Below are 22,808 nucleotides of genomic sequence, written 5' to 3' on the forward strand. Positions count from 1 at the left end.
ATATAATTATATCTTCCAAAGTCTCCACAGAAACCAAGCAGGTTATCAGGTAATTCAGAACAATAAGATGTAACAACAACACAGACCATAAAAAGAACATACAGTGGGTACGGAAAGTATTCAGACCCTTTCAATTTTTCACTCTTTGTTTCATTGCAGACATTTGATAAATTATAAAAAGTTCATTTTTTTTCTCATTAAAGTACACTCTGCGCCCCATCTTGACTGAAAAAAACAGAAATGTAGAAATTTTCGCAAATTTATTAAAAAAGAAAAACTGAAATATCACATGGTCATAAGTATTCAGACCCTTTGCTCAGTATTGAGTAGAAGCACCCTTTTGAGCTAGTACAGCCATGAGTCTTCTTGGGAATGATGCAACAAGTTTTTCACACCTGGATTTGGGGATCCTCTGCCATTCCTCCTTGCAGATCCTCTCCAGTTCCGTCAGGTTGGATGGTGAACGTTGGTGGACAGCCATTTTCAGGTCTATCCAGAGATGCTCAATTGGGTTTAGGTCAGGGCTCTGGCTGGGCCAGTGAAGAATGGTCACAGAGTTGTTCTGAAGCCGCTCCTTTGTTATTTTAGCTGTGTGCTTAGGGTCATTGTCTTGTTGGAAGGTGAACCTTCAGCCAAGTCTGAGGTCCAGAGCACTCTGGAAGAGGTTTTCATCCAGGATATCTCTGTACTTGGCCGCATTCATGTTTCCTTCAATTGCAACCAGTCGTCCTGTCCCTGCAGCTGAAAAACACCCCCATAGCATGATGCTGCCACCACCATGTTTCACTGTTGGGATTGTATTGGGCAGGTGATGAGCAGTGCCTGTTTTTTTCCACACATACCGCTTAGAATTATCACCAAAAAGTTCTATCTTAGTCTCATCAGACCAGAGAATCTTGTTTTTTATAGTCTGGGAGTCCTTCATGTGTTTTTGAGCAAACTCTATGCCGGCTTTCATATGTCTTGCACTGAGGAGAGGCTTCCATCGGGCCACTCTGCCATAAAGGCCCAACTGGTGAAGGGCTGCAGTGATAATTGACTTTGTGAAACTTTCTTCCATCTCCCTACTGCATCCCTGGAGCTCAGCCACAGTGATCTTGGGGTTCTTCTTTACCTCTCTCACCAAGGCTCTTCTCCCACGATTGCTCAGTTTGGCTGGACGGCCAGGTCTAGGAAGACTTCTGGTGGTCTCAAACTTTTTCCATTTAAGGATTATGTCTGAATACTTATGACCATGTGATATTTCAGTTTTTCTTTTTTAATAAATTTGCAAAAATTTCTACATTTCTGGGGGTTTTTTCAGTCAAGATGGGGTGCAGAGTGTACTTTAATGAGAAAAAAAATGAACTTTTTAGAATTTACCAAATGGCTGCAATGAAACAAAGAGTGAAAAATTTAAAGAGGTCTGAATACTTTCCGTACCCACTGTAACATAAAAAATATCCTAAAAAATAATAAATCCTCAGCAATCAGTGGATTCCTGCATGCCTTCCCTGTATGAATTCACAAAAAATGAAAATAATGTTCTGGATGTCTGGCTGCAAGAAGTCCAACATCGCACTTTCTTCTAACCATGTTACACCCACAAGATCCAGGAAGCTGAAATGTGGGGTGTTGTTTATTGAAGTTCCTGTTGTTAATTTCCTTGTATTCTTTAGATTTTTTTACCCTTTGGTAGGAAAACCAATTTGGCAAACAAATTACAATTTCTCAGCTTCCTTGATCCCTATGCATGTAACATAATAAGAAGAGGCTCTGGGGGGCCAAGTCAGCATAGGGCACACGTGTCAAACTCTGGCCCGGGGACCAAATCTGGCCTGCATTGTGATTATATTTGCCAGCACCCTCCCCCCCATTATTCTGTTTGGAGGACTATGTGGTGCCCATTATTCTGTATGGAGGACTATCTGGGGCCCATTATACTGTATGGAGGACTATGTGGGGCCCATTATACTGTATGGAGGACTATGTGGGGCCCATTATACTGTATGGAGGACTATATGTGGCCCATTATACTGTATGGAGGACTATGTGGGGCCCATTATACTGTATGGAGGACTATGTGGGGCCCATTATACTGTATGGAGGACTACGTGGGGCCATTATTCTGTATGGAAGACTATGTGGGGCCATTATACTGTATGGAGCACTATGTGTGGCCCATTATACTGTATGGAGGACTATGTGTGGACATTATACTGTATGGAGGACTATGTGTGGCCTATTATACTGCATGGAGGACTATGTGTGGCCCATTATACTGTAGGAGCACTATGTGGGGCCATTATGCTGTATCGAGGACTATGTGGGACCCATTATACTGTATAGAGGACTATGTGGGACCCATTATACTGTTTGTAGGACTATGTGGGCCCATTATTCTGTATGGAGGACTATGTATGGCCCATTAAACTGTATGGAGGACTATGTATGGCCCATTATACTGTATGGAGGACTATGTGGGGCCGGCCCATTATACTATATGGAGGACTATGTGTGGCCCATTATTCCGTATGGAGGACTAAGTATGGCCCATTATACGATAAGATAAGATAAGATAAGATATACTTTATTTATCCCGGAGGAAATTGCGGTATCACAGCAGCAGAACACAGATCTCGAACATGACACATATGATAACATAACATTTGGAATGCTTTAGACATTGCTTTTCAGACATTTGTTAAACACCCCCATAGCTGTTGGAACAAACGATCTCCTGTATTTTTCCTTTTTACACCTTAGTTGTATTAGGCGATTGCTGAATGTGCTCTTCTGTTTCGCAAACAGTTCATAAAGCGGGTGTGTGTTGTTGCCCATTATAGCTCTGCACTTCTTCTTAATCCTATCCTCTACCACCTCTTCAAAAGTCCCAAGCTGTAGGCCCACCGTCGCGCTAGCCTTCTTTATAAGTTTGTTGAGCTTGTTGGCGTCAGCAACACGCACACTGTTACCCCAGCAAATTATTGCCGCAAAGGTGGCACTAGCCACAATGGATTGGTAGAACACCTCAAGCATTTTGCCACACACATTAAAAGACCTTAACTTCCTTAGGAAGTACAATCTACTCATCCATTATACATTATACTGTACTGTATGGAGGACTATGTATGGCCCATTATACTGTATGGAGGACTATGTGGGGCCTATTATACTATATGGAGGACTATGTGGGGCCCATTATTCCGTATGGAGGACTATGTGGGGCCCATTATTCCATATGGAGGACTATGTGGGGCCATTATTATGTTTGGAGGATTATGTGGGGCCATTATACTGTATGTAGGACTATGTGGGGCCCATTATACTGTACGGAGGACTATGTGTGGCCCATTATACTGTGCGGGGGGCTGTGTGGGGAACACAGTTGGGTCACCATACTTTGCTGGCGGGGGTACAGTAGGGTCATTTTACCATGCATTTGGGGGGTACTGTGGAGGAATTCACTGTGGGGGCATCATACTGTGTTTGGGGGCACTTTTGTTGGCATCATAATTTATTTACATTATTTATTAATCTAAGGTTTTTGTCCTTTTGTTATTAGATATATAAATTCGGCCCTTGGGCCATATCTTTTTACTGGCCTTACATAACATATTATTATATTCCAGTATGCCCCATTTGTGATTATGCGTTTATTTTATTCTTATATCTATTAAATAAAATGTACTTGGTTTGTGTGGAAACCCCATTTAGGTTTGTTTCTATATGAAAAGGTTCATCATTATATCTGATGATAAGGAAAAACTTCCTCAATTGTAGACTATTTTTTTAGTAGATATCAAGTTTGGCCTGCGACTTTGTCCAAGTTTTTTTATTTTGGTCCTCTGTGTATTTGAGTTTGACATCTATGGCACAGGGAGACTTATAGGCCAGGAAATGCTCCCTCAATGAGGAGGCTATTTGCCTAACTTTTACAAGGAAGCAAAGCCTGGTCTATAAGTCTCATTCTACCGACTTGACAGCCTCCTTAATAAAAAGGCCAAGAAAGATATCAATGGCTTTCTCCAACTCCCACTTTTCATTGATGAGGGACAAAAACCCCAAACCAGCTGCTTGCAAATGGAGATCTTTTCATTTTGGAGAAGATTCTGGTCTGGCTCTGGCACGTGGCATAGGTCAATATCCACTTCTAGAATTTCTCTTCCTATTCTCTTCCTGAATGAAGATTATAATCCCATAATAGTAGAATTATTTTCTAGTTTGGAGTGGTCGTCTTTGGGGGAAAGTTAGTGACAAGTCCTTGGATAACAAAAAGTAGAGCCCTGAGTAGTTTTACCCCTTGATAATTACTCAGGGGTGACCCAGGCCATACCCTATCCTCCAAGGTGGCACTTTTGGAGCCATACAATAACACTATGTAAAATCTGAGTATATAGTGTCAGTGAGTACTCACTCAGTCAGCCTGGTGTTCAGTTCTCCAGCGTCATTGATGTCAAACCAACTGATTTCCTGCCTCAGCACCGCATGGAAGAAATTCTTTCTTATTTTCTTGATTTGCCGGGCGGCAGCCAAGGTCCAAAATGCAACTTGGATATAGCCGGCAAGAAGCACTCCAAATCCTAACCCCGAATAATAATAGGCATACCTGCATCAGGAAAGGATAATGGTCAACACTATGTACAACGATGATTCTGGTTACATCAAGTTATTGTTTTTGTATTACATTCTAAAAGTTGTACAACTTTCCAACTTACTGTTCTAAAAGCCGTTCTCTTCTAAAATATCTTACCAGTCCTCCCTGCCAGTGGTTTTATTTCAATTAGTTCCGACCTGTAGACTTTTCACAATTGGTGGTCGAGCATTCACAGTACCCTGTTCACTATTTAAGAGGCTTTGTAAATATGAACTCTACAGTACTGACGAATGTGCAGAGCCCTTTCACATAGTCCTGTATAGCATGGAATTATGGGACTTGTAGTAGGAAGAGGGGTTAGGCCTGTGATGGGATTCATGGTGAGCACGTCCAATTGGCTTGTGATTTAGTAACAGAGAGGTGTTAATTGGGGTGATTAATTTAGGTAAATTGTACTCGCGTGAGGCTGGGTTATTTTTAGGATATTCAGAGCAATACATATATCGAGAGTTAAAAAATAATTTCTCTATCCAGAATACCCCTTTAATTTTGACTTGTCATACTGTACTAAAAGCATTTTGTTCAGTGGACAAACTTAAAGTGGACCTGTCACTTGCCATAATTTTGTAATTTTTTTTACCTGGTGTAAATGCCGCTGTTCTCCTGAATCCGGCGATGTTTTTCTTTTGTTTCTGCTCCTCTCCATTCCTGAGATACAGACCTCTTTTCCCTTTACATGAATCTAGTCTTGTTAAACAAGTGGGTGTGGTCCTCAAGTGTACTCTGTGGGCATCTTCATGAGAACCACTCCCTGTTGGCTAAAAAGACTTGATTTATATACAGGGAAAATTGCCCCATATCTCAAGAATGGAGAGGAGCAGGAACAAAAGAAAAACATTTCCGGATTCAGGAGAACAGCGGCATTTACACACATTTTCTGCAAGGACTGTAGGTCCTCTTTAAAGGGAGTTTCATTTAGAGCTTATACCATGTAAGGTACATTTTTGTAAGTTATGAGGACCGTCAATGAGAGGGAAATAACGTGTATTTACAGATCTGAATATCACATCTATATACTGAAATAAATATGGGCAAGAAAGAATAGGTGTCGGTATATGACAAAATGCTGGATTAGCCTATATATTGAGACCCACTAATGGAGAATGCATATAAATTCAGGCTACGTGGCAACAAACAGAGGCCCCTGTTACTGTGATTAACCCATAGGTACACCGCCACTGGCAAATATATATCCTACGGGAATACCTATAATGATTTTGGTAGGAAAATCCCTTTAAAGAATATCTGCAATAACGACAGTATCTGTAAGAGCTAGAATAAATAATATGACTTGCCTCATATAAATACCCATTGACTTCACCTCCTTAGGGTTAGTACTTGACATCTTAGGGGAAGCCTACATTATATTAATCAGTTTATATAATATACTGCCGTTACCTGATATTCTCCATTACTAAAGGTGCCAGTAATTTCATTCCTCATGTCTAAATGTTGGGGTATTTAAAGAGGGCAGCTGCACACAGTAGAGTGACCCTATCGGGGTATATTATGGATGCCATTATGTTAGTCATAATGAAAGATCCCTTTAAATAAAGAGCCAAAGTTTTACTACTATGCAAGGAATCATACTTAGCAGTGACCTTTGTCTTTGCTTTTATCACCTTGTTACTCAGTTTGTTCTGCCCATCTCTGCATACAGTGAAGACAACTAATCAGATATAGATGTATTGTGGAAATAACTTATTGTTAATAGATAACCTGTAATATTCGGACTTTGCACCATGACATACAGTATAACCACACCTCGAGAAGCTGATAAACACAAGAAAGAAACATTTTTATCTGAATTCCAAGAACTAGTTATGCGATACCCTTTGAAGGACACGAAGACTTAGTCCATCTACTGTAATGACCTCCTACATTTAGGGGAGCATATACCCCTGAGGTCACATGAGACTCCATGAGACTGGACAGAAAACTGGTGCAAGGTAACTGTGCTGACCTATGAGTCTTGATCATGTCCTGCTGACAAAGGCATCGCTATGGGGGGTGCAGAAGTACCGGACGAACCTGGGTCATGGAGCTTGTGGGGGATCAAAGTCCCCATTTGTACAAAAGAAGATGCGGGTACTATAAATGGCAGATGGAACAGAATCATAGCTGTGAAAAAGGGTAAATTCATGGTAATGACAACAGTGCTGCAAAAAAAACCATGGCTGAATGTGGTTTAAGTGCAAATCAGTAAGGTTTTCACATTTATTGTTCAGGGGTGCACAGTGTTGAAGTTAAACGTTAGTTTTTACCTGCAAAACCGGAGGGTCATTAAAGGGACTATTTACAATGTGCTTAATAACTAGCAGGCACAAGTTGCTAGCTACTTGTCTGTTGTACCCGGCGCCGATCTGTGCCGGCACAGAGTGGTCACGACTGCACCTACCGGCAAATCGGCTTCCTCCGCTGACGTCATGTCGACAGAGCAGCGGCTTCTTTTCCGTTTTGCTCTGTGGGTTGGACTTGACTGCCAACTTCATGCTGACTGACAGCTGGCTCCCTGCTGCCTAACTGCAGGAAGCCAGCTGTGAATCAGCGTGATGCCAGCAGTCACACCCTGTCAACAGAACAGCTTTGAAGAAGAAGAGCTGCTCTGCTGACTTGAAGCAGCTAAATCGCCGACAGCAGCAGTGGTCACCGCTCTGAGCCAACGCGGGTACAACAGGCAGGCAGTTTGCAACTACCTGTCTGTTGGTTTTCAGGCACATCGTAAAATAAAAAATCCTGAACAACCTCTTTAAGGTCTTGTTTAGATATATTTTTGGTCCGTATGTTGTCCCTGTGCCAAACATGCCACACACAGGCCAATAGGAGTGACTGAGCTAGTACAGAAAGAAAGATCACAGCATAGTTTTTCGGATCAGACTCGCCTATAAACTAAATGGATGCCACATGGTCACCATTTGTACTGCATCTGTTTTTAATGGGTCCATTGCAATTATTAACATAGAAAAATGTAATGGCTTTGTAAAATGTTTTAATTAATAGTGTATAAAACCAGATATAATACGAATAACAAAAAGGAAGATGCGCTTGCCTGAACCTAGCATAACCAACGGTTGTAAAATCACACTCATTTGGTGGGAAACCACGCGCTGACACAATTTTCGGCCACACTGATGCCGCACCATGATATTACGTGTGAACTCAGCCTTATCAGCCATATACCTTTTCCAGTTAGACATGATTAGGCTTTCAATTCTTGAATGCAAACGCAATTTTTTTTTCACTGCCAGAAAGCAGTATGATTAGAAACATAAATGTATATATATGTAAAAACCACTTTTTTTAAATATAGTTCTTAAATTGTATTTAATTTATTATCAGTAAAATTTGGACAATTTGTAAAGTATTAATCAATTCCCATAAATCTAGTGTGAATAGCACCACCCGAGTTGCAATAATTGGGGAATGAGCACGGAAGGATAGACTCAAGATTTGTACCTACGACTCCATCACATTGAAAACTCAAAATAAACACTAAGGAAGAATGGGAGGAAGTCTTCTGGAGCTGATAAGGAAGGAGACGTCTGCACCTCCTATAGTGACCCCAGCCCTCCGAATACCACTGAATTCACTGTATTTTATGAATTTGTAATAAGTCCACCAGTCTGCGCTGGGTTATTTTATAATCTTTATAGGACGGTGATTGCTAACAGTTTGCTCTCCAGTTCTTGTAAAACTACAGCTCCCAGTGTCGGCAAGACGCTAACTAGCTGCACAACATCAATTATCAGATAAGTTACCCAAACCAAAACATTGGAAGGACTCTTCTTTAATTTAGTTATAAAAAGAAAAAACAGGTCGCGTGTCATTTCCAAGTTGCGGCCATGTTCGGTCACTGTGCACACCACTGACAACCATCTGAGGTTACTGTATGTTGCCTACCAAAACTGCAAGCTTTGTGTTTGCCTCTGTAGCCCTAGCATACATTACAGTTACTATGAACTGAATCATGTCCAGTTACTATGACTTCAATAATGTCTGGTTGCAATGGACTGAATTATGTCTGGTTACCATGTGCCGAATCAGTTCTGGTTACTATTGGCTCAATAAAGTCTGGTTACTATGGACTAAATCATGTCTGGTTACTATGGACTAAATCATGTCTGGTTACTATGGACTAAATCATGTCTGGTTACTATGGACTAAATCATGTCCGGTTGCTATGGACTAAACCATGTCTGGTTACTATGGACTGAATCATGTCCGGTTGCTATGGACTAAACCATGTCTGGTTACTATGGACTAAATCATGTCTGGTTACTATGGACTAAATTATGTCTGGTTACTATGGACTAAATCATGTCCGATTGCTATGGGCCAAATCGGTTCTGGTTACTATGGACTCAATAAAGTCTGGTTACTATGGACTGAATCATGTCCGGTTGCTATGGACTAAATCATTTCTGGTTACTAAGGACTGAATCGGTTCTGGTTACTAAGGACTAAATAATGTCTGGTTACTATGAACTGAATCATATGTGGTTACTATAAACTCATTGCTTAGCAATCACAGTCCTGTAAATGGATTTGTCAGAAAGCAATTCCCTCGCCTCAGATATTTTTTTTAAACTTCATCCCAAAACGAAACCAATGATATAAGAAAGGGATCTTTGCAGTACATTTAGGATACCCATATATTCCCTATTAGGGATTTGGCCACCCCCTTTTTTTTACAGGGTCCTGTGTAGTCTCAAAATAAAAACAAATCTATACCTGCCTACTAGTCTCCCACGACTTCTCCGTAGCGCTGTCCTGTACCCTACCAGTCTCCTTTTACGCTCTTCTGTTGGGGATGGCATGTCCACTGTAGCTGATCGGTGGCCACACGGTCATGTGTTGGTCATCGCTGAGGCCACTGTGTAATGCTTAGTCTGTCCTGTGGTGGTTCACCTACTACCAGGTTTCTCCACAGATTAAAGCTGATTGCTGGGGGATTGCTGGGGTAACCTGCCAATTTTGGCCAACGTGGTTGGGATCGACTGACTATGTAGTGTGTTTTGTGGTCTACTGACTCTCTTATGGAGATGTTTGAAATCAGTTCATGAAGATGGCAGATGACTCTTGTATGGAGTGTTTATTAGCCCTAACTAGTCCAGCCACAGATATTGTAAGCCAGCCCCCTTGGTATGATTGACATCCAGTACAGCGGCAAGGCAAAATCACGGTGCATGCGAGCAACAATTTGCCTATATGGTCTCAAACAGTGTGTTGATGAAGCTAGGGAGCCTACACCTGGCTTCATTGTGCATGAGCAGGGAGGCTGAACATTGTGACACATGCTCTGAGACTTGCCAGGATGTCCATATTAGCGCCTAGGGGGACATCTGAATCTGGACTAGTTTGGGGGTATCAATGCTCCATCCAACTAATCCTGGCTAATCTGCATAATGCAAGCAAGGCTTAAAGCTTTATTTTTCACATATAACAAGTATGTCGCAAATTAAGGAGTTTATTGTAAAGCAAAAATAGGCTTATATATTTAGTCATAATGACTGTTTATAGAAGGTTAGGAGAGCTTACAGGTTCCCTTTAATCAGTTGATAATAAGTTTTTATTAACTTTGTCAACAAAATTGTACTTACGTTGTCATATCGTCTTGGAACTTGTTGGATGCTTCTATCATGTCTTCAGCTGTATAGAACAAAAAAATAATATACATTATTATGATTATATATATATATATATACATATATATATATATATATATATATATATATCTACACTGCTCAAAAAAATAAAGGGAACACTTACACAACAGAATATAACTCCAAATAAATCAAACTTCTGTGAAATCAAACTGTCCATTTAGGAAGCAACACTGATTGACAATCAATTTCACATGCTGTTGTGCAAATGGAATAGACAATAGCTGGAAATTATTGGCAATTATCAAGACACCCTCAATAAAGGAGTGTTCCTGCAGGTGGAGACCACAGACCACATCTCAGTACCAATGCTTTCTGGCTGATGTTTTGGTCACTTTTGAATGTTGGTTGTGCTTTCACACTCGTGGTAGCATGAGACGGACTCTACAACCCACAGAAGTTGCTCAGGTAGTGCAGCTCATCCAGGATGGCACATCAATGCGAGCTGTGGCAAGAAGGTTTGCTGTGTCTGTCAGCGTAGTGTCCAGAGGCTGGAGGCGCTACCAGGAGACAGGCCAGTACACCAGGAGATGTGGAGGGGGCCATAGGGGGGCAACAACCCAGCAGCAGGACCGCTACCTCCGCCTTTGTGCAAGGAGGAACAGGAGGAGCACTGCCAGAGCCCTGCAAAATGACCTCCAGCAGGCCACAAGTGTGCATGTGTCTGCACAAACGGTTAGAAACCGACTTCATGAGGGTGGTATGAGGGCCCGACGTCCACAGATGGGGGTTGTGCTCACAGCCCAACACCGTGCAGGACACTTGGCATTTGCCACAGAACACCAGGATTGGCAAAGTCGCCACTGGCGCCCTGTGCTCTTCACAGATGAAAGCAGGTTCACACTGAGCACATGTGACAGATGAGACAGAGTCTGGAGACGCCATGGAGAGCGATCTGCTGCCTGCAACATCCTTCAGCATGACCGGTTTGGCAGTGGGTCAGTAATGGTGTGGGGTGGCATTTTCTTTGGAGGGCCGCACAGCCCTCCATCTGCTCGCCAGAGGTAGCCTGACTGCCATTAGGTACCGAGATAAGATCCTCAGACCCCTTGTGAGACCATATGCTGGTCCTGTTGGCCCTGGGTTCCTCCTAATGCAGGACAATGCCAAACCTCATGTGGCTGGAGTGTGTCAGCAGTTCCTGCAAGATGAAGGCATTGAAGCTATGGACTGGCCCGCCCGTTCCCCAGACCTGAATCCGATTGAGCACATCTGGGACATCATGTCTCGCTCCATCCACCAACGTCACGTTGCACCACAGACTGTCCAGGAGTTGGCGGATGTTTTAGTCTGGGAGGAGATCTCACAGGAGACCATCCGCAACCTCATGAGGAGCATGCCCAGGCGTTGTAGGGAGGTCATACAGGCACGTGGAGGCCACACACAATACTGAGCCTCATTTTGACTTGTTTTAAGGACATTACATCAAAGTTGGATCAGCCTGTAGTGTGTTTTTCCACTTTAATTTTGGGGGTGACTCCAAATCCAGGCCTCCATTGGTTAATAAATTTGATTTCCATTTATGATTTTTGTGTGATTTTGTTGTCAGCACATTCAACTTTGTACAGAACAAAGTATTCAATGAGAATATTTCATTCATTCAGATCTAGGATGTGTTATTTGAGTGTTCCCTTTATTTTTTTGAGCAGTGTATATATCATCCATACATGATGGTATATATTATCCATATATGGCGATAAATATATAATCTAACAGGTCTCAGAAAAAAGCTCACCAGTACCGCTTAGGAGAGGTAGCTACTCTTTAAATCAATGTCTTAACCTTTAAGAAGGAATGAAGGAATAATTGCCAAGACAGAAACTCATCTGCAAAAAGCCTGTTTCGGGGGGTGGGGGGTATTTGTCCCTCTTTAGTGTAGAGCAGATGATGTCTCCGTACTTAGCCGGTCTCCTTAAGGTACTGAACATTTCAGGTAATTTTTCAGAATAGGTTGACATGTGCGTGTACATGAGGAATAACACTATTTCTGGCCATTATGTAATTTATCATACGTTTCTCTTATGTTTTCACCTCTGCAGGCTCCAGCTCTAATTTTCAGTTGTCTCTGAGCTAGAGAGTGGAGACTATCTGCTATGATGTCTCCCATTCACAGCACACACAACAAAATGCTAGCAGTCCATCTTGATTTGGCCAAGACTGATTAGAGCTATTTTTTCACAGCAGATGTTAAGTTCAGGAGGCAGGAGGTAGAAATGGCTTAGAAGTGGAGAAAGAAGTTGAATTCTCTGATAAGATATATTACAAAGTTTCTTATTTTTGCTTGTACTATTGTTTTATGCAAAGTTTGTTGAAAGGACAGTGACCATTTAAGGAGAACCAATACTTCTCCCACTGATAAAGAAAACAATACCCTTGTTGCCTCAACCAATCAAAACTTTCCGGATTTAAAAAAGGATTTCAGCACGGATTGTGCACTAAAGAAAATCTGCAATGTGTGAACATGAATTTAGAAAACCAAAATGCTGACTTTTCCCTATAGAAAACAAGGTCACTTTCCACAATTCCGTTTTGTAGGGCTGCATTGTACATAGGTTTTTTTTAGCATACGATAGAATATTGAACAGTCATTAATGCAAGCCATGTGATTATGTACTCACCGGTCATATTTTTCCCAAAGTCCACAAAGCTGTCTGTCATGTCTCCAAAAACGAGCATCATGAGCGGCAGGCCGGCGCCATGAGCCATCGCTGATATTGTCCCTACCAACATCAGAAGTCTGTCTACTCCTCCAGAATATCGGAACTAGAAAAAAAAATATATATATAATGGAATTTAAAGGATTTTCAGTAACATCGGACTACCTTGGTCCTGGTAATGCAAGTTAATATTGTATTATTATTAATATAATGCTCAGCCCCATTTACTTCAATGGAGTTGAGCTGCAATACTATACACAACAGATGGTCAGGCAAGGCGCTGCTTCTGAAAGAAAGCAGACATGTTTTTATAATCCTGGACAACCCCTTTAAAGACTTTAAGAGAATTATCCTTTATGACAGATGTCTTTAAAAATGCATGAGTATTATACCCCAATAATAAAACTGAATTAACTAAAATACCTCCAAAAAGGGTGTAGAAAAGAAAATACTGGGTTACGTGCTGTCTCATGTGTTCCCTCTCAAGTGACATATAGTCCACCACTTCACAAAAATAGGCATCGCGTGATACTTTCCAAGGCTGTTGACTGGTTGAAGGACACCATGCGATTCAGCGGGATCAGGCTGTGCTTGAAATACTGTTTACTGGGTATATTTTTACCTACCAGCATAATTATGAATGAAATCCTGAATAATTAAATCAAACTTTAAAATATTCAGGTCCTACTGTATTTTGTTATGAGTGATTATCAGATACAAGTATAATTTTTTAGATTCTTTTCCAAAAAGTTAGCCCTGTAAGTTTATAATGCGATTGATTAAAGGGGTTCTCCGGGAATAGAAAAAAAAATAACGAAAAAGGACATGTCAATAGAAATAAATTCCTAAATAGATTAAAATTAGAAAATCACAATCATTTTGTCTAGAAAGGTAATTGCTGTATAATTAAGATGGCCGCTGCCTTGTTAAATAGACAGAAACCTGTCCTAGAATGTTACGATAGGTGCTTATAAGCATGTGCAGTAAGAATGTTAGGACAGGTGCCTGTGAGCATGTGCAGTAAGAATGTTAGAACAGGTCCTGTGAGCATGTGCAGTAATGATGTTAGGATAGGTCCTGTGAGCATGTGCAGTAATGATGTTAGGATAGGTCCTGTGAGCATGTGCAGTAAGAATTTTAATACAGGCGACTATGAGCATTTGCAATAAGAATGTTAGTACAGGTGCCTGTGAGCATGTGCAGTAAGAATGTTAGTACAGGTGCCTGTGAACATGTGCAGTAAGAATGTTAGAACAGGTCCTGTGAGCATGTGCAGTAATGATGTTAGGATAGGTCCTGTGAGCATGCGCAGTAAGAATGTTAGGACAGGTCCTGTGAGCATGTGCAGTAAGAATTTTAATACAGGCGACTATGAGCATTTGCAATAAGAATGTTAGTACAGGTGCCTGTGAGCATGTGCAGTAAGAATGTTAGAACAGGTTCTGTGAGCATGCGCAGTAAGAATGTTAGGACAGGTCCTGTGAGCATGTGCAGTAAGAATTTTAATACAGGCGACTATGAGCATTTGCAATAAGAATGTTAGTACAGGTGCCTGTGAGCATGTGCAGTAAGAATGTTAGTACAGGTGCCTGTGAGCATGTGCAGTAATGATGTTAGGACAGGTGCTTGTGAGCATGTGCAGTAAGAACATTAGGATAGGTGCATGTGAGCATGTGGAGTAAGAACGTTAGTACAGATGCCTGTGAGCATGTGCAGTAAGAATGTTAGGACAGGTGCCTGTGAGCATGTGTAGTAATGATGTTAGGACAGGAACTTGTGAGCATGTGCAGTAAGAATGTTAGGACAGGTACCTGTGAGCATGTGCAGTAAGTATGTTAGGTCAGGTGCCTGTAAGCATGTGCAGTAAGAATGTTAGGACAGGTCCTGTGAGCATGTGCAGTAAGAATGTTAGGATAGGTCCTGTGAGCATGTGCAGTAAGAATTTTAGTACAGGCGACTGTGAGCATGTGCAATAAGAATGTTAGTACAGGTGCCTGTGAGCATGTGCAGTAAGAATGTTAGTACAGGTGCCTGTGAGCATGTGCAGTAATGATGTTCGGACAGGGGCTTGTGAGCATGTGCAGTAAGAACGTTAGGATAGGTGCCTGTGAGCATGTGCAGTAAGAATGTTAGTACAGATGCCTGTGAGCATGTGCAGTAAGAATGTTAGGACAGGTGCCTGTGAGCACATGTAGTAAGAATGTTAGTACAGATGCCTGTGAGCATGTGCAGTAAGAATGTTACAACAGGTCCTGTGAGCATGTGCAGTAAGAATGTTAGGACAGGTCCTGAGAGCACATGTAGTAAGAATGTTAGGACAGGTGATTGTGAGCATGTGCAGTAAGAATGTTAGGACAGGTCCTGAGAGCATGTGCAGTAAGAATGTTAGGACAGGTGATTGTGAGCATGTGCAGTAAGAACGTTAGGACAGGTCCTGAGAGCATGTGCAGTAGGAATGTTAGTACAGATGCCTGTGAGCATGTGCAGTACGAATGTTAGGACAGGTGCCTGTGAGCATGTGTAGTAATGATGTTAGGACAGGTGCATGTGACCATGTGTAGTTATGATGTTAAGACAGGTGCCTGTGAGCATGTGCAGTAAGAATGTTAGGACAGGTCCTGTGAACATGTGCAGTAAAAATGTTAGTACAGGCGACTGTGAGAATGTGCAAAAAGAATGTTAGTACTGATGCCTGTGAGCATGTGCAGTAAGAATGTTAGTACTGATGCCTGTGAGCATGTGCAGTAAGAATGTTAGTACTGATGCCTGTGAGCATGTGCAGTAAGAATGTTAGGACATGTCCTGTGAGCATGTGCAATAGGAATGTTAGTACTGATGCCTGTGAGCATGTGCAATAAGAATGTTAGTACTGATGCCTGTGAGCATGTGCAGTAAGAAGCTCAACATTCGGCAGCCATCTTCATTATATAGCGATTACCTCTTTAAGACAAAACTATTATGATTTTCTAAATGAAAGCATTTAGGAATTTATTTATAATGACATTTTCTTTGGTTCTTTATTTTTTTTTCTATTCCCAGAGAACCCCTTTTAAGGAAATGGAAAGAGACTTTTAGCAGTGGGTGTCCATTAGAGATGCAAGAAGCATGAGCCATTAGCGATAAAAGGACATTTTGGGTAATTAAACTAATTGGATCAGATATTAGGCCTTGGCCACTCGAGACTTCCTAGAAGAGAACATACACCATGTGCCCAAGTACCAGCCAAATCATAACCGCAGGACAAGTGTGAGTGACTTTTAGATATTTAATGAGAAATTTCATGATATCTTTGATCTACCTTTCAATTATATAATTGTAAACAGATTATCTGAAATGTGACAGTTAACAGATGAGATTAGAGGATTTGTGCGGGTTGTAGCAGAGCAGAATTAGTCATTAAAATTATCTTTAGTGCACCATAATGGCTCTTTGAGCTAAGGTGGAATAGTTCCCAATTAATAATAATAATAATCATCTTTATTTTTGTATAGCGCTAACATATTCCGCAGCGCTTTACATACATTGTCCCCATTGGGGCTCACAATCTAAACTCCCTATCAGTATGTCTTTAGAGTGTGGGAGGAAACCGGAGAACCCGGAGGAAACCCACGCAAACACGAGGAGAACGTACAAACTCCTTGCAGATGTTGTTGTCTCGATTTTTGTAGGATTCCAGGCCAAAATGGAGTGGAGTTTATATTAGTGGTGGGTGTGTTCTCAGTAGGGACAGGGCTTTAAACATCTCCAAAAATGTTGGCAATGTTGCAGGGGTCGTCTGCTTTGAAGAACCTCTTTTTGTTAGAAAGATTTAAAAAAAATTAAAGTATCAAAGGGGATCCGCTACTGTGACCCCCCCCCTCGGTGGGCGGCTATATTCTGTGGGAGATCCTAGCCAAAAAGTGTTCAATTTCCCTGCAGCGCCACCACAGGAAGAATAAGGCAGTACATGGTGCTCATTGAGCAATCCATGTAATGCATGAGAAAGCGAGAGAGGCTCTGTAGCAGGGGTGGAAATACCAGATAGGTGGCTGGGTCACATGCACAGGGGCCCGTGGTGGAGGGGGGCCATGTAGCACTGCAGGTTTTTCAGATGCTGCTGTGGCCACTCTACTTTCTCTTATTGTAGATTCTCCTGCTCTGACTCAGGACATTGGGGGAAGGACCCCAGCATCTCTTTATGCACAGCAAGCAGAAGCTTTATCAGTGAGCCACAGGCTGCACTGGTAAATTTAGGAAGATTTTTTTCTAAAGAACCAAAATATATTCTTCTTTACAGGCATATTGTACTGGTAAATAGCTATACATCCCTATATAGCAGCAAATCTCTATACATCTGTATATTAGAAGTAAAATAAAAGCCACATAGGGTTTTTTCCTACAAAATTATTACAAATATTAAAAAAACAATTACAATAATCACTTTCAACACACTTTTTAAAAAATAAATGTCACAAAAGCGTAATTTACACAGACATATTTGGCATCCCTGTAATCGTAACAACCCTTATAATGTAGTCAACAGTTTACATACGGTAATCGTAAATGTCGTAAAGAAGAAAAAATGTTGTGATTGTTTCGTTTTTTCCATTAAATCTGTAAAAAAGTCAAATTATATTCTTTTTTACAGGCATATTGTACTGGTAAATAGACATAGAGCGGTGTGAAAAAGTGTTTGCCCCCTTTCTGATTTCTTATTCGTTTGCATGTTTGTCACATTTAAATGTTTCAGATCATAAAACAAATTTAAATATTAGACAAAGATAACACAAGTAAACACAGAATGCAGTCTATGAATGAAAGTCTTTATTATTAAGGGAAAAAGAAATCCAAACCTATAGGGCATTGTGTGAAAAAATGATTGCCCCCTAAACCTAATAACTGGTTGGGCCACCCTTAGCAGCAACAACTGCAATCAAGCATTTGCGATAACTGGCAATGAGTCTTTTACAATGCTCTAGAGGAATTTTGGCCCACTCATCTTTGCAAAATTGTTGTAATTCAGCCACATTGAAGGGTTTCCGAACATGAACCGCCTTTTTAAGGTCATGCCACAGCATCTCAATTATATTAAGGTCAGGACTTTGACTAGGCCACTCCTAAGTCTTAATTTTGTTTTTATTAAGCCATTCAGAGGTGGACTTGCCGATGTGTTTTGGATCATTGTCCTGCTGCATAACCCAAGTGGGCTTCAACTTGCTGTCACGAACAGATGGCCGGACATTCTCCTTCAAGATTCTTTGGTAGACAGCAGAATTCATGGTTCCATTTATCACAGCAAGTCTTCCAGGTCCTGAAGCAGCAAAGCAGCCCCAGACCATCACACTACCACCACCATATTTTACTGTTGGTATGATGTTCCTTTTCTTAAATGCTATGTTACTTCTACACCAGATGTAATGGGATCACAGAGTCCACAGAGTATTCTACCAAAAGTCTTGGCGATCATCAAGAGGTTTTCTGGCAAAATTGAGACAAGCCTTTATGTTCTTTTTGCTCAGCAGTGGTTTTCGTCTTGGAACTCTGCCATCCATGCCATTTTAATCCAGTCTCTCTTATGGTGGAGTCATGAACACTGACCTTAACTGAGGCAAGTGAGACTTGCAGTTGTTTGAATGTTGTTGTGGGATCTTTTGTGACTTCTTGGATGAGTTGACGCTGCGCTCAAGGTAATTTTGATTGGCCGGCCACTCCGGGGAAGGATCACCACTGCTCCATGTTTTCGTCATTTGTGGATAATGGGTCTCACTGTGGTTCGCTGGAGTCCCAAATCTTTAGAAATGGCTTTATAACCTTTTCCTGTCTGAGAAATCTCAATTACTTTGTTTCTCATTTATTCCTGAATTTCTTTGGATCGCAGCATGATGTCTAGCTTTTGAGGATCTTTTCGTCTACTTTACTTTGTCAGTCAGGTCTTATTTAAGTGATTTCTTGATTGAGAACAATTGTGGCAGTAATCAGGCCTGTGTGTGGCTAGGGAAATTGAGCTCAGATTCCCAAAGATTTGATAAACCCCAGTAAATGTATGTTTTAAGGGGGGGGGGAGGCAATCACTTTCTCACACAGGGCAATGTAGTTTTGGATTTCTTTTTCCCTTAATGATAAAGACCTTTATTTAAAAACTGCATTTTGTGTTTACTTGTGTTATCTTTGTCTAATATTTAAAGGGGTATTGCCATCTCCAAGATCCTATCCCAATATATAGTAGGTGTAATAATAATAATATTAGCAAATACCTCCAATTAGAAATGTAGTATAGTATTTTTGATTCGCTATGCCACTTACCTCATGTGCAGGCATTGCAGGACCTTAGGTATCCATGGTTACGACCACTAGCAGCTAGCTAACTAACTGTCACTTTATCAGTGGACGTAACCATGGATACCTAAGGTCCTCCAATACCTGGACATGAGGAAAGAGACATAGCGAATCAAAAATTCTATACTACATTTCAAATTGGAGGTATTTGCTAATATTATTATTATTACACCTACTACATATTGGGATAGGGTCTTGGAGATGGGAATACCCCTTTAAATTTGTTTTGAGATCTGAAACATTTAAGTGTGGCAAACATGTGAAAGAATAAGAAATCAGGAGGGGGGCAAACACTTTTTCACAGCACTGTACTTTCCCTATAATATCAGCAAATCTGTATACACCCGTATATTAGAAGTAAAATAAAAGTCAAGGAGGTTTTTTTTCCTGCAAAATTATTCAAAAAATATTAAAAAACAATTACAATAATGACACTTTTAACACACTTTTTAAAAATAAATGTCACAAAATGGTAAATAACACAGACGTATTTGGTATCCCTGTAATCGTAACAACCCTTACAATGCAGTCAACAGTACACACATGGTGACCGTGAATGTCGTAAAAAAAGAAAAAATGTTGTGATTGTTTCTTTTTCTCCATTAAATGAATAAAAAAGTTAACAAGAATGTAACTCTTAACACTAAAAAAAATTACAGCTCATCTCACAAAAAACACGACCTTTATGGGCTATGTGCACATAACGTCTTTTTCAGGTGGATTCTGTCTAAAATCCTCCTGAAAAAGCACTGAAAAATGCTAAAAGGAATGAACATATACTACAGTATGTCAAAACGACTTGCTGTGCACATATTCAGTATTTATGAACTTCTTTTAACTGCTGTAGGCCTTGTGACAGAGTTACTGGTGTTATATACGAGGGGAGGTACGTGTCACTCTGGCTGCTAGCCTGTGTGAACTGAAACCTACAAATTTTCTGCCAGCATGTTATATGCTGGGGGTTAACTCACTTAAAGGGTATGTTTTTTTGTGAATGGCAAAGAGGGTGGGAGGCTAATCACACTACCTCCCCTCAGGGTTTGGCTGAGCAAGTTTAAATGCTCAGTCACTGTTTTTGTTGTCTGCAGTGTGTGGTCTGGAGAGTGAAGTCTCCAGGCTATGTTTGGTGAAGCCAGAGAGCAACACCGAAGGACTGGTGTTTGGCGAGACTTCACTGTGCTACCTGGAGTGGGCGACTTGTGGGGAAAGGGAACCGGACTAAGTAACGTTGGAAAAAGCCAGGTCCCTGGGGAAGAACCCCCGACGCAGTCTCAAGTGGATGAGTTCCCACTGTGCATCCTTGCCGGTGATGAGGGCGAGACGGTGACCGAGGAGGCCGACCTCCCTGGGTTAGATGTGTCCGGAGAGAACTTTGGGACTGCTCAAGTTTGGGACCTGTCCTTGAAGGGGGAATTTGACCAGATTACTGTATGTAATGGGGTTGCTCAAGAGCCGGGGGCCGACACCAGGTTCTCCCATTTTGGAGTTCAGGGGGAGTTGCTATATCGGGTGGCCAAACTAAGGGGCGGTGAGATAGTGGAACAGCTGCTAGTGCCAGGGCCATACAGATGGAGGGTCTAGATATGGCCCATTCACATGTTCTGGGGGGACACCTAGAGGTCGAGAAAACTCAGGAGTGGATATTGAGAAGGTTTTATTGGCCAGGGTGTTACCGAGAAATTCTAGACTACTGTAGATCCTGCCCCATCTGCCAAATAACGGCTCCCTCTGCTCACTTCCGTAGTCCATTAGTTCCACTACCGGTGATAGAGGTCCCATTTGAGAGGATTGCTATGGACCTAGTAGGGCCCTTAGTCAAATCAGCCCGAGGCCACCAATACATTCTGGTGATCATGGACTATGCGACCTGGTATCCAGAAGTGGTACCGCTAAGGAACTCATCGAGCAAATACATAACCAGGGAACTTGTCCATATATTTGCCTGGACCGGTCTGCCGAAGGAAATCCTGACGGATCAAGGGACCCCGTTCATGAGCAAGGTAATGAAGGAGCTGTGCAAGGTCCTCCAGATTAGCCAGCTGCGAACCTCTGTTTACCATCCACAGATAGACGGCCTAGTAGAGCGCTTTAATAAACCCCTGAAAGCGATGCTCAAGAAAGTCGTAGAGAAGGATGGACATGACAGGGACTACCTGCTGCCATTCCTGCTCTTCTCGGTAAGGGAGGTTCCACAAGCCTCTACTGGCTTTTCTCCGTTTGACTACTATATGGACGACATCCACGAGGGCTCCTGGATATCGCTAAGGATACCTGGGAAGCCGAGGTTACGCCACACCGGAGCATCATTGAACATGTCGCCCAGATGCAGGAAAGAATAGCGAAAGTGATGCCGATCGTGAAGGCGCATCTCCTCCAGGAGCAGGAAGCCCAAGCAAGGGTGTATAACCGATCGGCGAGGCTGAGGCAGTTCCAGCCCCGGACCGTGTATTGGTGCTAATCCCCACAGTTGAGAGCAAGTTTCTGGCCAAATGGCAAGGTCCCTACGAGGTGGTGGATAAAGTCAGCGAAGTTAATTATAAAGTCCACTAGCCTGGCCGAAGAAAGCCGCACCAAGTGTACCATGTGAACTTGCTCAAGCCGTGGCAGGACCGGGAACCTGTGGAAACTGCTTGCCTGGAAGCCACTCCCAAAGGCAAGGTGGAAGAGGTCACTGCAGCAGAGACTCTATCGCCGGCCCAGAAGCAACAGTGTCAATAACTGCTACAGCGGAATCGTGACCTGTTCTTAGAGTTGCCAGGGCATACTCAGGTGGTAGAGCATGACATGCTAACAGAGCCACATGTAAGAGTGAATCTGAAGCCGTACTGGATTCCCGAAGCACGCCGGGAAGTGATCTCGAATGAGGTGTCCAAGTGCGAAGCATACCCGATGCCCCGCGTCGACGAGCTCATCGAGAGGCTGGGATCAGCCAGGTATATCACCACCCCTGACCTGACGAAGGGCTATTGGCAGATCCCCTTGTCCCAGACGGCCAAGGAGAAGACGGCTTTCATGACACATGATGGGTGCTTTCAATACACTCGGATGCCATTCGGACTACAGGGGGCCCCAGCCACCTTCCAGAGGGCTATGGATCGGATCCTAGCCCCACATAAGACGTATGCCGCAGCCTACATTGACGACATTGTAGTCTTTAGCCCAGACTGGGCTAGTCATCTACCTAAACTACAGGCCGTTCTGGATGCTCTGAGGAAGGTGGGATTTACTATAAATCAGAGAAAATGTGCCGTTATAAAAGAGGACACCAAGTACTTGGGCTATGTTGTCAGGAGAGGATAAATAAAGCCGCAAGTCAATGAAGTGGAGGCAATCCAGACCTGGCTGCAACCGCTCTCCAAGAACCAGGTGAGAGTGTTCCTGGGAATGGTGAGATATTACCAGTGGTTTATCCCAAATTTTGCCATAATGGATACGTCATTGACGGATCTCCTGAAAGGCACCAGATCAACCATGGTGAAGTGGACGGACAAAACAGAGTCCGTGTTTCAACAGTTGAAGCTAGCACTGTGTAAGCAG

General features: G+C 42.2%; 1 protein-coding gene across 2 annotated transcripts in view; it reads right to left on the reverse strand.

Annotated features, from left to right (window-relative positions):
- The window catches only part of ABCB1 (ATP binding cassette subfamily B member 1), an 86,957-nt gene that overhangs the window by 20,101 nt on the left and 44,048 nt on the right, over positions 1–22,808 (reverse strand). For both annotated transcript variants that reach the window (XM_073677438.1, XM_073677437.1), the window contains exons 4-6: positions 12,918–13,062; positions 10,237–10,285; positions 4,397–4,588 (exon numbers count right to left, since the gene is read on the reverse strand). In XM_073677438.1, the coding sequence (XP_073533539.1) occupies positions 4,397–4,588; positions 10,237–10,285; positions 12,918–13,062 (386 nt within the window). The remainder of the gene's footprint in view (positions 1–4,396; positions 4,589–10,236; positions 10,286–12,917; positions 13,063–22,808) is intronic.

The sequence above is a fragment of the Phyllobates terribilis genome, unplaced genomic scaffold (genome assembly GCF_046119375.1).
Source record: "Phyllobates terribilis strain yellow unplaced genomic scaffold, ASM4611937v1 Scaffold_4__5_contigs__length_816908805, whole genome shotgun sequence".
Taxonomy (NCBI): domain Eukaryota; kingdom Metazoa; phylum Chordata; class Amphibia; order Anura; family Dendrobatidae; genus Phyllobates; species Phyllobates terribilis.